This window comes from Zophobas morio, unplaced genomic scaffold (assembly GCF_036711695.1).
Source record: "Zophobas morio isolate AGI-343-1 ecotype UQ-CSIRO unplaced genomic scaffold, CSIRO_AGI_Zmor_V1 ptg000148l, whole genome shotgun sequence".
Classification (NCBI taxonomy): domain Eukaryota; kingdom Metazoa; phylum Arthropoda; class Insecta; order Coleoptera; family Tenebrionidae; genus Zophobas; species Zophobas morio.
In genome coordinates, this window is record NW_026972252.1 from 352,889 (window position 1) to 366,032 (window position 13,144).

Here is a 13,144-nt window from a genome sequence, read left to right on the forward strand (position 1 = left end):
TTCTTTGTTAAATAATACAGAGGTACTACGCTTACGAAAAGCGTCAGAACTTCGCCTCATAGTGCTGTAATCTAGCATGCACCTCTTCATTATTTCCATTTAATTTTACGCTTAAACAAATATTTTAAGGCTTCCAACCTTATTAGGGTAAGGGAGCTGATTCTGTTACTTTCCTGTATGGGGTGTCTTCTCTATTTTCTTTTTAAGCTACTTTTGCTTCTATATTTAAATTAAGTTCTGTTTTTTATATTACAGTCTCTTATATTATTAATTTCGCCTCTGCAAGGCTTGATAGAGTTGTGCATTAGCTCCTTTCTTGCTCTAAGTTATAGACTGTTAACTATTTTTTCTCAAAGTTAATTAGTTTACTTTATATATTTAATTTAAATATATATTTCAACCCTGTAAAGTTCATCGTTGGGTGCTTATTATAGTCAACCTAACGCTCTCCCGGTTCATAACACTGAGTAATTTTTTAAAACTCCTCGTCCTACCTAGAAAAGGACCACAAATTTTCATGTTTTTTAATTACAACGAAGCGGCCAAACTGCTTATCTCTCTGCTTCAGTTAAATCATTTGCCATCATCTGAAGTTTGAAGAAGCATTAAAATATCGTAAAAATTGATTTTTAATTTTAGACAGATAATCCACCTAATAAGGTAACTATTTTTATCGATCTACCGCAACTGCAACCAGAAAGATTATCAAGCAAGTCAAATTTTGTACTAGATTATTATTTAAAAAAAGAACTACTATAATAGCGTTTTTAACAAACTTATTTAAAGAGTCGAGATTAGCGAAATATTTTTTTAAGTAAAAATTAATGAAGGGGGCACACTAATTTTTAACGTGCTTTTAATTACTTTGTACGGGGCAGCAATTATATAACTTTGATTAGAAATTTTGATCGGAAAATGCCATCATTTCTTGTACTGAATCCGGTCGAGCACCGTTTTCTGTGTTTGGGTGTTGCCTTTTTTCTTTAGTTCTGTAAAGTTCTGTTTATTTTTTTCTCTCCTTGTCATTCATTAAAAGTGAAGTTGTATATATACTGACTTATATTACTTTTTCTACCTGGTTTTACAACACTTCATCTGCTTGATAGTAGTTTTAACCCAAGCGGTCTGTTTTAGAAGACTATTATTTTAACTTTTTCCAACTGCGTACTTTTTAAAATAATACCATATAACTTAAATCTTTCAAAGAAACCGTAAATAATGGTTTCATTTTAATATCTCTCTAATGAGGTATGATTTATATATCTAATTCTTTTCTAACCAAACTTACACGGGCCTTTTACAAAAAGCACGCCCCACATGGCGATATGTTAGTTGGGGCTAAATGGCTTCCGATGCCCTGGCTTTGAAGGTATTCCTTGGATGTTACCCTTTTCACTCGACTTTTAGCGGTTTTTACAAACTGAATTCTTTCTTAGTTTAAACCTAATAGACTTTTAACTGCATTTAGTTTTTTTTCAAAGGTATAATATCTGGTGTTTATATTTATGTGCTTGAATAAACTCATTTTACTTGCAACACTTTGTGTTCCGATATGTAGTATAGTTACGCTATCTTGCCTAGTTTTAAAAGTGAAAGTACACAATCACTGGTTAATTTGTTTTTAAAACATTTTAACACCTAGCAGTCATGCAATAATCTTAGTTCTTACAATATATAGTTTTCTAAGTTATAATAAAGAGGGTGACCCTTTAAAAAATAGTATACTATTTAACTAGATAAAGTTTTATAAAATTCTTTACTTTATCCTTTTCTTCGTTTACTTAATTAAGTGTTATGAGAAATTAACAGATATGAATGGTTTCCTTTACTTTTCTCTATTGTCCAGACGACTTTGATATTGTTAAATGCTAACTAAATTGTTTTAATCTTCGTGGTAAATTTATATTATACCTTCCTCGTTAATATAGATATTTTTTATAAAAAAATTCGCTGCTCACCTTTGGATGAAAAGGGTTTCTAATACTAAAAAACTTTCTTACATCGAAAAAAAAAATAAAACAGGTGATGATAATAAGGTATCGGAGTTACAAGTTATTAATAATTTTATTCTTTTTTATAAAAAATATGACGCCCAACTAGGTTGCAGTAACTCCAGATAAACTAAAGGAAAGGGAACTTAACGATGATGTTTCCTATTTTAAGATTTTAAGGTTTCTTTATAAACATACAGAAAAACTGCTTTTAACTAAAAAAAATGTAGTTGGAATGTTGCAGGACTGCGCTCAGTTCTTAACTGCGAAAAAAAACTATTTACTTTCAAGGAAGTTATTTTAAAGTACAAACCAGATTTATTTTCTTTGCAAGAACATAAACTACAGGAAAAAAACGCCGAAGTAAAGCTCCGCATGGAAGAACTTTTTCCAGACTATCAATCTTTCTGGGTTTTTAGCACAGTTAAAAAGGGCTACTCAGGGGTGGCGGTGTTTATAAAACACAGCGGAATCGACTTAACACAGCTAACGAGTACGGACAAACAAAGGAGTATAACCAATTATGCCCAGAAAAACACTTCGCCTAACACTTCTGGCGAACATTTTTTTTTACTAAATAAGGAGTCTATGCCTCACGAGTCTTTCAGAGTTATAAGTATTAGCTATCCTACAATACAAGGTGCTCAGGCAGAAGGCCGTGTAGTTTTAGTGGAGTTAAAAAGCTGTTATCTATTTTTGGTGTACGTACCCAACTCTGGTGTGCGACTCGAGCGGCTTTCGTATAGAGTAGAACAGTGGGACACTCAACTACTGGCTCTATTAAAAAAATACGAAAAACGAAAACCCGTGGCACTTATCGGCGATCTCAACGTAGCCCACTGCGACATTGACATCTACAATCCCACAGCAAAGCATATCGCGAAAACGGCCGGATGCACTCGAGAAGAAAGGGAATCGTTTGGCCGCTTACTGGATAATGGGTTTGTGGATTCCTTTCGGTTTTTCTATCCAGAAAGTAAAGGCCACTACACTTACTGGTCTCAACGGGCTAATAACCGCCCATACAATCGTGGGCTTCGGTTGGACTACTCTGTTGGCTCTTGCGCATTGTTTAATTATGACGAACAAGAAGCCGCTGGCGTATTTATCTATGACTCACAGATACTTTCGTCGGAAGGCACCTCCGTGGGAGACCATTGCCCCATACTATTAACTTTGGGTAGTAAAAAGTAACTAAATATAAATAATCTTTAGCAAAAAAATTCTTAATAAACATAAATAAAAAATTTAATCAAGTAAAAGGTTTTAAAAACTTTCAGGACGACAAGAATTAAGCGCTCTCAATTGCGCTCTTGACCATTTGCAGTTTTTCAATTATCGCTTGGTGGGTTTCAATTTCTTTTAAAACTATATCTTCTAGGACCTAATATATAGTATACATCAGCGCACTTCCTAAAAGTAGTTTCAGACCAAAAGATCAACACTTATAAATACTTATACTATAAAACAAAACTAAGCAAACTATTCTTGTCATTCAAAGTCGCTCATTACCTTTTTGATGTCGTGCCTCCTAAAAGAGTGAAAGTTATTCATTTCTGCTTCCGTTAATGCCGATATGACTTCGCATTTTTTCAAGACGGCATCCAACAGTGCCTGATCGGTCTTTTTCTGGGCGACTAACTTAGCTACTTCGCAAGTCCGGGAGAGACACTCCCCTTGAACGTTACACGTGGACTCGCTTTTTATAATAATGGAGTTGTGCTCGCGCGAATAGTCTTCAAAAGTCAGAGTCTGCCACGCGACCGCCTCTGCCCATTTTTTCCCAATCCACTCAAAGGTCTGACTGGCTACCAAAATTGCTTTGGTTAATTGTTTGTCTAAATCACAAGTTTCTCGCCAGCAGCAGACCATGGCGACTTCATTTCCCTTAGAAAGTTCCATACATATAGATGAAAAACGGGAGTAGTGGGTCTTCACCATGGCGCTGGAGATGGCGTCGCAGTGGGAACTAAGCTTCGAAAAACTCTGCCTTTGTTTGTGGCAAAAAGACTCGAATCTGCGGATGTCCGAAACTCTAAACACGTTAGAATAACAACACTAACTTCGTAAAATAAAAAATAAAAAATGTTTCTAGAATTTACGGCGAATCTTTAGGTTTCGCAGGAACAATCGTAGAGAGAAGAGCAGCACCAACTAAAGGCGAGCGTTCGACACTTTTTTTGCCGCCTTTCCACTCCTTCTTATCACTTGAACATTGCATAAAAATCTCGAAGGGAGCGGAATTGCCAAACACCGGATGCGTGGAAATCTTATTGATCCAGCTTTCCAAAACACGTGCTCCCTGCTGAGTTTTTATTTTTTCAGGGAGATCAGGTATGGTAATAAGTCGGCACCGCCGTAAAAGTTGATCTTGAAGCCATTCAAGATCATGATAACGTCTTTCCACAGTACACTTAGTGGACTTAACAAAAACAATTAAGTAATGAATAAAAATTTTGTTTAAATCCCCGCAAGTACCTTAAAAAGATAGCTTACAGCTTTCTTTGCATTTTTATTTTTTTCGTGTAGAATTTCTACTGAAACTTTATAAGGATGTGGAAGAGGCTGCCATTCGACGCCAAAAGGGCCTTCTTGGCAGAAGATCTTTTGATCAGTCTCAACTTCTAAAGGAACGCCTAAAACGAAATCTTCAGCACCAGATTTGACGAAGTTCGAATAGCGATAAATGCTTTTTCCAAGCAAATTTAAAGCCTATTATGGCAAAATATAAAAAGTACGGTAAAGTTAAAGAAAAGCTTTAGTTACGGTGTAGCTAAGTGGGCGCCTCTGAACTAAAACTGGAGCAGAAAGCACTATATGAATGAGAAAATTAATTTTTTTTTTTGATAAACTTTAAAAAAAAAAAGTTGTTTAAAAAATGAGTATAAGAAGACATTAAATAAGTCTCTTTAATAAGTTGAAGTATATTTAAAATGCTTTATTGAAACTAAACTTTCCTAAAAATAATTTTAACTACGAAAATATAGGATCGAGCTTACCTTGGATCTACAATTATAAAGTAAAAATGATATAAACACATTATACTAAGTAAAACCCACCAACCCGCCATAGAGGGCCTTCTCGAAGAAGTTTCTCCCTCAAAAGATGAAGTTTCCTCTTCAAAGTCGGAATCTAATTCAACTTTCGTTTTTTTAAAAGTAACATAATTGCTAGGAAAATATCCGCTTTTTCCATTTAACTCGCCTTCACACCAACCATCACCAATACCCTTTACAGTACGGATAGAAACTAAAAATACCTAAAGTATTAAATTAATACATATTATGTACATATGATATGATTTTGATAACATCGTTTTCACGAAACTGTAACTCATTGTCGTTTTCTGGTGTAAAATCATATAAAGCAATCACACAATCGTCTTGTTCCTCCATAGTAAGACTTAGAAATATATATTCATAAATGAAAACCTACAAGGTAATTTAATAAGTATAATGTAAATAAATAAATATATGAGTTTTGTAAATGCTTAAAGCTTAAAAGACGATTGAATAAAAAGGTATAACATAGAGAAACTTATACCCTGTAAATATTTTAAAAATTAAGCGATACTACTTTTAAGGCAAGAACTTTTAACAAGAGCGAAACTGAGGAACACATGGTGCTCTGAAAAATAACTGAAACATGCATGGAGTTACGGGTCCTGAGATCGCACAAATAAATGATAATTGTCATTGTATGAACTTTAAAAATAAATTTTATGTTGACAACTTATAAGCATTAATTTTTTTAAATTATTTTAAACAGTTATACATATACGAGTAATATAGTTAAGTGGATTTTAATCGAACTTTTCTTTCTACTCGTGGTCTTTGTGGTATTTACAAAAGTTCTAGCCATCGCCTATCACCCTGACGCAGTTTTAATAAGAAAAAATTTATTTAAATTATATTGTTAAACGATATTAGACAGCTATTTAATATATTTTAGAATTTTTTTTTCGAGGTCGCATGTGCGCAAGTAAGTAAATTTCATTTAAAAAACTAAAATGCCACGTTAAAAATATAATTTAAATAAATTTCAGATTTCTTTTTAAAAAGGATTTATTAAACCAGATTTCATAAGATCAAATTTACCTACTATACTCTTACTTTTGAGTATTTCGTGCTTACCCCAAACTAATTTTTAACAGGTTATACAATAAATTTCACCGCTTACGGAGAGAAAAGTAACAGTCAGATCAAGTTAAAACGCTATTTGCCTGAAATGTCAAGCAAAACTAAAAATGCTTTTTGCAAAAACGCAATTGGACCAGAAAGGAAAGCATACACTAATCAACTAAGGCGAAACCAATAGAAGATTTAATTTAAAGGCGTTATCTTCCTAAAGCAACTGACTTGGCAATAGGGCGTTTAATAACGTGTAAAGGCCAAAGCGGAATACCCGTGCACTTTACCGCTGCTGCGCCAAAAAATGATGTTACTTAATAAACTGGGCCTCTCAAGAATTTAAAATCCCATTACTAACGTTTGTAATTTACAAACTTTTCATTATCTTAAAATAATACACGCATCGAATATTTATTGTAAGAGCGTTGCGCACTTTTACAGGCGTAACAAAGTAGACTTTTGTGACTAATGACAGGTGCACCTTTTATTGTGCACACCAACACGTTACTAGAGGTTTTGGGTTTGGGATGACTTAAATTATTTTTTAAAGTTTTAGTGCTGTTAGTTTAGACGTGTCAATAAGCATACAAATTACCAAAGGGTAAAAAAAACTTACATAAGATATTTAAGGGAACGCTTCCGACAAGCGATGCGCTCTCGACGCACATTTTTTTTCTATTCGTTATATACATCTACAACTATATAACTATATATATATTCGTGGAGAAGACAAGCGGAAACTAAATTCGAGTTACGCAAAAATAAATTAAGTAAACGGTAAAACTTGGCAGTTTGCGCTTATTTTCAAAGAAAATCTGCAAAAGATCATTAATAATACCAAAGAAACAATCATATTAGTCGGAATGGTCTAGCTACCTCTCCCACAGGTGGGTTGTTTTTTATCGGTTTCCCTCCACCCCAGGCCGAATGGCGGAGGTTACGCACGGTAATTCTTCACTATCTCCTAGTTTTTTGGGCGCGGTTATTAAGTTCTGTGGGAGAATACACTTTTGGGTATACGTTCTCTCACCTCTTTGAAAGAGATGTACACTGCTTAAGCGGTTTTAGACTTTTACAAAACCCACTTAGAATGTTAGTGCTTAAAAATATGTAGAATTTCTTTTTTTATATTATATCGTATTATCACGTCATAAGCACAAGCCTGTTCTGAGCTAAACCTAAGAGCACTTAAAATCCACCCGGAGACAAACCTGAGTGTCATTTACATATGGATATAACAGGTCAAGCGATTCTCAGAGCTCTTTACTTACACCTTCCCACCTGTGCTTATTCCTCATAACAATCCAACGTTAAGAAATTGCAAATTTGCATTTGCCTTTAACATTGAGACCACGGTAAATTATCCGTCATCGAGTCGTTAGTTAATATTCAGTACCTACAACGCCACTTGGAAAAAATATTCAACGCGGCGAAGAGAATGGTGCTCTTTATACTGAAGGGAGAGGCGTTACGCTGTCTCCTCCACTTTCTTCTGAAAATGCGAATATTCTATGAAGTTTTTAGAAAAGATACATAGCGGTTATTATAGATAGTATTATTATGGGGACAGTAAAATGCATATATTGCGGTAAAGGGCCAAGCGGTAAATGCAAGCGCTCTACCTTGTTTTGTGCTCAAAAAATAAGATATTTTGCTTTTGCGTTCCAAGTTGCGCTTATATGCGGTGTAAGTGGTCTATCATCAACGCTTTCCCACCGTAGCAGCACTGTAAGTACGGCAGATCGGGCTACTGTGACTGACGGTATGCAACGGTCCTTCAAGTGTCGTGACAGAATAGGAGCCCCAACGCTTAAGCACAAAAGCTTACATTATAGTCTTCGGTATAAGCTTTTATACTAAATAATTAATGTGATTTTTTTAATAATTAAACTTTTGCTATTTTTAAAGCAAAATAATTTAGATACTTTAATATTTAAAAAATACTAGAGTATATTTTTACTTTTTCCTATTTTTAAACCCTTTACTAAAATATATTATAAAGTTGAGTGAATATATTTTTTTATTGGTAATTAAATAAACTTTACTTTTACTACTACTAATAATAAATCTTTATTTTATATGTAGCTACCCTACGGAAGTTTTGTAAGGGGGCACGCTAGGGTTCAAGTTCTCATATTTATGCTCAAAGTTCTAAAGGTTAAATATGTCAGCTTTTGTTGCGCTGTACCAAAAGAACTTGTTTTTTTAATAATTTACTATAGATGGAGTAAGACAGGAAGTCTACAGGTGGCATTTCTATAAATTTTCTTAGCGTTAGATGCAACTTGTACAAAATGTTTTAACTATAATATATTTACCCATATTGTTAAATCTTATAAAAAAATTTATTGATTAAATTAGATTTTAAACGGTACAAAATCTAGTGTCCCCACTTAATAAGGCTAAGAAGAATGTTATAGTAATATGAAAAAGTATATGACTACGTCAAGGAAAGACTTGAAGTAAATTGATAAACTACTTTATAAAATAAATTTATAGAAGTTGTAGTATATTTTGAAGGTCTGCAATCTCTCAAAGTTATGAATCTCACTTTTGAGGAGCGTCCTTTTTAAAAGTAGCTTTACTATAACACTTAAGTTTTATCGGTATCCAATACTATCTTAAATAAGCTTAACTTCGTTTCAGTGGCGTCAATTATTCGTTGCTTATCTTTTTCAAAGGGACATTTATCAATAATAAATATAAGTCCAATAAGTGGGCACCGCACTTGAAAGCGTTTTTCCTATTAGCACTGGTGTAGTGACTGAAAAGGTCTTAGGAGCTGTTCGACTCACTGTGTCCCCATATAGCTTCTTTAGCGGAAAGATATAGAGATGCGCAAAGTGTGTACAATGATTTCTTCCTTTTAATTAGCTTTAGATAGTTTTCAATTCGGTAAAAAAAAATTTATTTTTATAATTTCGGTTCTATACATACATTGGTAGAGCAAAGTAACTCTTAGTTTTTATTGCAATAGTGTAGTTGACCTTTGTCAAGAGTAAAATTAATAACTTTTTCTTATAACCTCTACTGCTGTTTCGACCTAATATACTCAGATTTTTAACCTAAACTTTAATTGTACTAGAACATTATACCCGTACTTACACCAGTAATTTGTGTTTGGCCTATTTATAATTTGAAACACTTATGGAATTAGGAGCTTTTGCAATTCTTGGCTAGTAACAGGCCTTATCAATATGTTTTTATTTATCAAAACGATTCATTGAGTTCCCGAAAGTTGTTACTATTTCATAATCTTTGAGCCCTCACCTTTAATACTTTTAAACAAACAATTATTTTATTACTGGAAGAATATCCCTTCCACCCCGTTATAAAGCAATTAGTCGCACTCTGCCCTTAAAAATAAACTGTTTTAATTATGATTTTCCGCTGTAAATTTTATGTAAGTTAATAAGCGTACACACGCAATTATTTAAAAAAAGCAACGAGTAGGGCAATAGGAAAGGGGGTGTAAGTACGTCCGCATTTAAAAAGCCGATTCCTTAAAATAAATTAAGCAAAAAAAATTTTAAAAATAATTGAAAACCAGTGAAAAAGTTAAAGTCGAATACAATTTTAATGGACAGTAGAATTCTGAGTTTGATTTCAGAGATTATATTTGCCGAGGCTTCAAAGGCAGAGGGGTGCAAAAACAAGTTTACAGGTCAATGGCACGGCTTCCTCCCTTTTGCTATGTAAAAATATTACTGTCTCCCATCCTTGAGGCGAAACACGAGAAGAAAGAAACTCGAGAGCGCACGGGAGGTAGGAATCTCGCTCTGCGGTACACTTCAGCGTGAATAGCACTGATGAAAAAGCCTTCACGATAAGTTCAGCACCGCTTCGATCAACTTTACAAATGACAACCTCCAAGCACGCTCTTTTTATACCTAATTAACAATATTACACCAAATATGCATATTGTTGACAAGTCCTCGTGAGCTTAAGTATGATCAGTTAAGCTTAAGCGTGTGTCTTTGGCTCTAGCCCAGCAACACAAATGCCTCAGTAGTATATTATAAATAAAATATAAGCTATCTAATTAATTGTGGAAAGACGCTTAAAAAGGGCCGGTTTAATACGAATTATGGCAACGTTTTAGTGATAACTTATGTCAATTATTCGAAGTAGTCATAGCAACGCCCGTGATACTTTTTATTCGAAAGTTATACAGAACGGACAACAGAAGGGTTTATAATGGCCACATGAGGGTTGTGAAGATATTTAAGTGCATTTTGTACTAATATACTAAACAAATTTCTAAGGCATGTATATTTCGTTTTTTCCCTAACTTATAAAGTTTTTTTTTGTTATTAATAGTATAAAGTTTTAAATAAAAATATTTAAAACAGAGATATGTTATGCGGCTATGCTTAGAATTAAAATAAATAATACACCTAATACGTTTTTAACGATAAACCTGTTTCTAAAACATCAAACATATGGCTTACAATATTGCTAATCAAACTAAACTATACTACTTTAATATACTTAATACTTTTACAAGCTTACGATTAAACTTTAATTTTAAAGATCTTAAAAGGCATAGATTTACGAAAAACAAGTTAAAGCACTTAGAATATGCGCTTTTGGTCGTCGGGTCCCTGTTCTCCACCTTTTGATGCTATTAAGTCGAGCCCTACACAAAAACTAGTGCTGATCTTCTTGGGAGAAAATATATGTCTTTCACTAATAAGAGGTGTTTATACAAACTTAAAAAATACTTCTACGACTATGAGATGGCGTTGTATTACAAGAAGGAAACGTTATATAATTATTATACGTATGCTTTTAAAATGTATAGTAACCAGTTATAAATAAAAACGCAAAAACTCAGAAAGAACCAAACGAAAAAAGTGAATTGGAAACTCAACCAAACCAACATAATATTTAAGGAATCCCTCTTTTCTAGGGCGGTCCTCAGCTCAAGTTAATTGGCCTGCACCTCGAAACTTTTTCTTGTGAATTTACCTTAATATATTCGACTTACAAAAATGCTTCACAGAAAGCTCCATTTTAAATTAATAAAGGACTCTATCAAAATGCAAGCAGAACAATTTAAAAGGAAGACATTTGTGGGTATTCAAGCCGCCATTATAAGATGTCCTTTGCATATGCTCAGTAAGTCGAACCTACTTAGCATTTTCATACGCGAGAGGCGCTCAGATACCCGTCGTTTGGCCTATGGTGAAAAGTCGACCACCTGTAGTGGCAGCCCAAGAAGAGGGGGGCTTATAATATTATTTGCGAAATGGCTAGCTTCTACAGTAAATATTTAAGAAGGAAAAGGATTTTATTGGCAATGGACAAAAGCACAAGCATCCGGCTGCTGCCTCAAGTTCTTTGTTCTCAACACCAGCGGCAAATTTGCTATTTCAACCCACTTTGCTGGTAGATAAGCCTCTACTTAGGTAATAATTGCTGCTATGGATATATTCAACTAGAAGTAAATATGTGGACAAGTGCGAATGCTGAGCATGATATTAAAGCACGTGCTCTTAAATAACCACGATTGTGTAAACTAAAAAATCCTCTATTGTCTTCCAGAGAAGAAAAAATGGCTTTGCTCGCGTGGCGATCACTTTCTCCAAAGGCTATCTGGCGTCCATTTAGCGTCGCTAATGGTTGACTATAGCTCTATTGCGTTTAAGGCCTTTTTTTTAACCTATGCACTTACCCCTTTCTAGACGACATCAAAGCGGTGTTAAGGATAAAAGTTCTGTTCTCTCTCCCTTCCTTTGAGTGGTCGATTTCCTATGGATTACCAAACTTTTAAAATCCCAGCACCAATCGAGGTAGCACTGAAATTCTTTTTGCTTGAGATGCTTTAACCATCGTCACCGACCAGCAACACCAGCAAAGACTTTTTGGGAGCGTCCGCGTGATTGCCGGGTTAGGCTAGCTGCTCCATATTACAGCAACTCGTGGCCTCAAATGCAAGATAGCCGTGAGAGCTACTCTGAAAGTGTCGAGCAGGCTTTATATTGCGTTCAACACGGAAGCCTTTTGCGTAAGTTGCGTGTATTTGGATTTTCAACTTGTTTCTGGGCATTCTCACTTGGTTCGTTGACCGCTAGAGTTTCGCAGAGGCTCCGTAGCTCTCTGCTCTTTTTAAACATATTTAAATCTCTAAACACTGGCCAACCTTTATCACTTTTTACTTTGGGTACATGGTAAATTACGCGTTGTCGAGGAGTTATAAGCCTATATTTCAGTACCTTCAACTTCACTTGAAAACACCAGTTGGTATTATCGGAGGGGTGTAACAGTCAACGTAGCGAAAAACAAAATGCCCTTCTTGTTGGAAAGAGATGCGTTTCACTTTCTCCTCCTGTTTTATAATAGTGCGGAGATTCCATGGTGCCCTCAGGAAAAATTATCGGCTCTCATTTTGGATAATATATTTTCGGGGGAACAACACGGTGTATAACGTTGCGCTGAAATTAGGCTTATACGCTTCACCCGGCTTGCGTCTCTACTGCAACGTCAACTGTGGCAATGTGCAAGTATACAGAAAACAAACTGTTAAAGCATTTGCCTGGTGCGCATTATGCACCACGATGGCGACCTGAATATTCTACAATTTAAACATTTTCTTTAAGGCTCAGTAAACGTTTACAAACGAATGAAGACGTATTCAATCGGCCACTGATCATAGAAACTTTTATACATGCCCTGAATTAACCACGTTATTGACTGCTCTGCGTGGTATTTGAACCCGTTTTCTTTATAAAATTTTTCATGAAATTAAAACTAAAACTCGTTTCACGTTAGACTTTTTAACTTAAACTGCCTTGTAGACAAATTAATTACTAATGCCAGGAATAAGCAGTCTGCGCTCGAGGATGAGGATCTGCAATAGTTGTTAACGAAGAAGACTTAAAATCGTGAAATAAAAAGGGGTAGGGCGGAATATTATATAAGACTTTGCACCGAAGCGAGCCACATTCGTTTATACTGGAACATAAGATTTCGCAATGAAGGTAATTGTTGCAGGAGTAAAAATTTTATTAAAAAATACGC

The 13,144-nt window shown here is 34.7% G+C and overlaps 2 protein-coding genes and 1 long non-coding RNA gene across 3 annotated transcripts; 2 read left to right on the forward strand and 1 right to left on the reverse strand.

The window, feature by feature from the left end:
* Positions 1-1,196: 1,196 nt before the first annotated feature.
* On the forward strand, positions 1,197-3,185 carry LOC135145418 (exodeoxyribonuclease-like). The gene is made up of 4 exons (XM_064077512.1): positions 1,197-1,369; positions 1,929-2,036; positions 2,101-2,171; positions 2,222-3,185. Exons 1-4 carry the CDS (start codon positions 1,343-1,345, stop codon positions 3,183-3,185), a joined length of 1,170 nt encoding a protein of 389 aa, XP_063933582.1. The 5' UTR covers positions 1,197-1,342.
* An 89-nt stretch (positions 3,186-3,274) lies between these two features.
* On the reverse strand, positions 3,275-6,133 carry LOC135145432 (sorting nexin-33-like). Its single transcript, XM_064077531.1, has 8 exons — positions 6,089-6,133; positions 5,282-5,422; positions 5,055-5,220; positions 4,758-4,804; positions 4,470-4,703; positions 4,094-4,413; positions 3,504-4,026; positions 3,275-3,375 (listed from the first exon to the last, which is right to left on the reverse strand). Exons 2-8 carry the CDS (start codon positions 5,384-5,386, stop codon positions 3,283-3,285), a joined length of 1,488 nt encoding a protein of 495 aa, XP_063933601.1. The 5' UTR covers positions 5,387-5,422; positions 6,089-6,133; the 3' UTR covers positions 3,275-3,282.
* Positions 6,134-7,862: 1,729 nt separating this feature from the next.
* LOC135145400 (uncharacterized) lies at positions 7,863-8,435 on the forward strand. Its single transcript, XR_010283440.1, has 3 exons — positions 7,863-7,962; positions 8,207-8,278; positions 8,344-8,435. It is a non-coding gene; the product is annotated as an uncharacterized LOC135145400 (long non-coding RNA).
* Positions 8,436-13,144: the final 4,709 nt, after the last annotated feature.

What these genes read in the sequence shown, in the direction of transcription:
- LOC135145418 (XM_064077512.1), top strand. Translation starts at nt 1,343, where the DNA reads ATGGCTTCCGATGCCCTGGCTTTGAAG. An exon ending in CCGATGCCCTGGCTTTGAAG is followed by an intron (nt 1,370 to 1,928) that starts GTATTCCTTGGA and finishes TCGTTAATATAG; the next exon opens with ATATTTTTTATAAAAAAATT. An exon ending in TCCTATTTTAAGATTTTAAG is followed by an intron (nt 2,172 to 2,221) that starts GTTTCTTTATAA and finishes AAAAAAATGTAG; the next exon opens with TTGGAATGTTGCAGGACTGC.
- LOC135145432 (XM_064077531.1), bottom strand. Translation starts at nt 5,386, where the DNA reads ATGGAGGAACAAGACGATTGTGTGATTGCTTTATATGATTTTACACCA. An exon ending in GAGAAGGCCCTCTATGGCGG is followed by an intron (nt 4,805 to 5,054) that starts GTTGGTGGGTTT and finishes TCATTCATATAG; the next exon opens with TGCTTTCTGCTCCAGTTTTA. An exon ending in CTGTAAGCTATCTTTTTAAG is followed by an intron (nt 4,414 to 4,469) that starts GTACTTGCGGGG and finishes GTTTTTGTTAAG; the next exon opens with TCCACTAAGTGTACTGTGGA.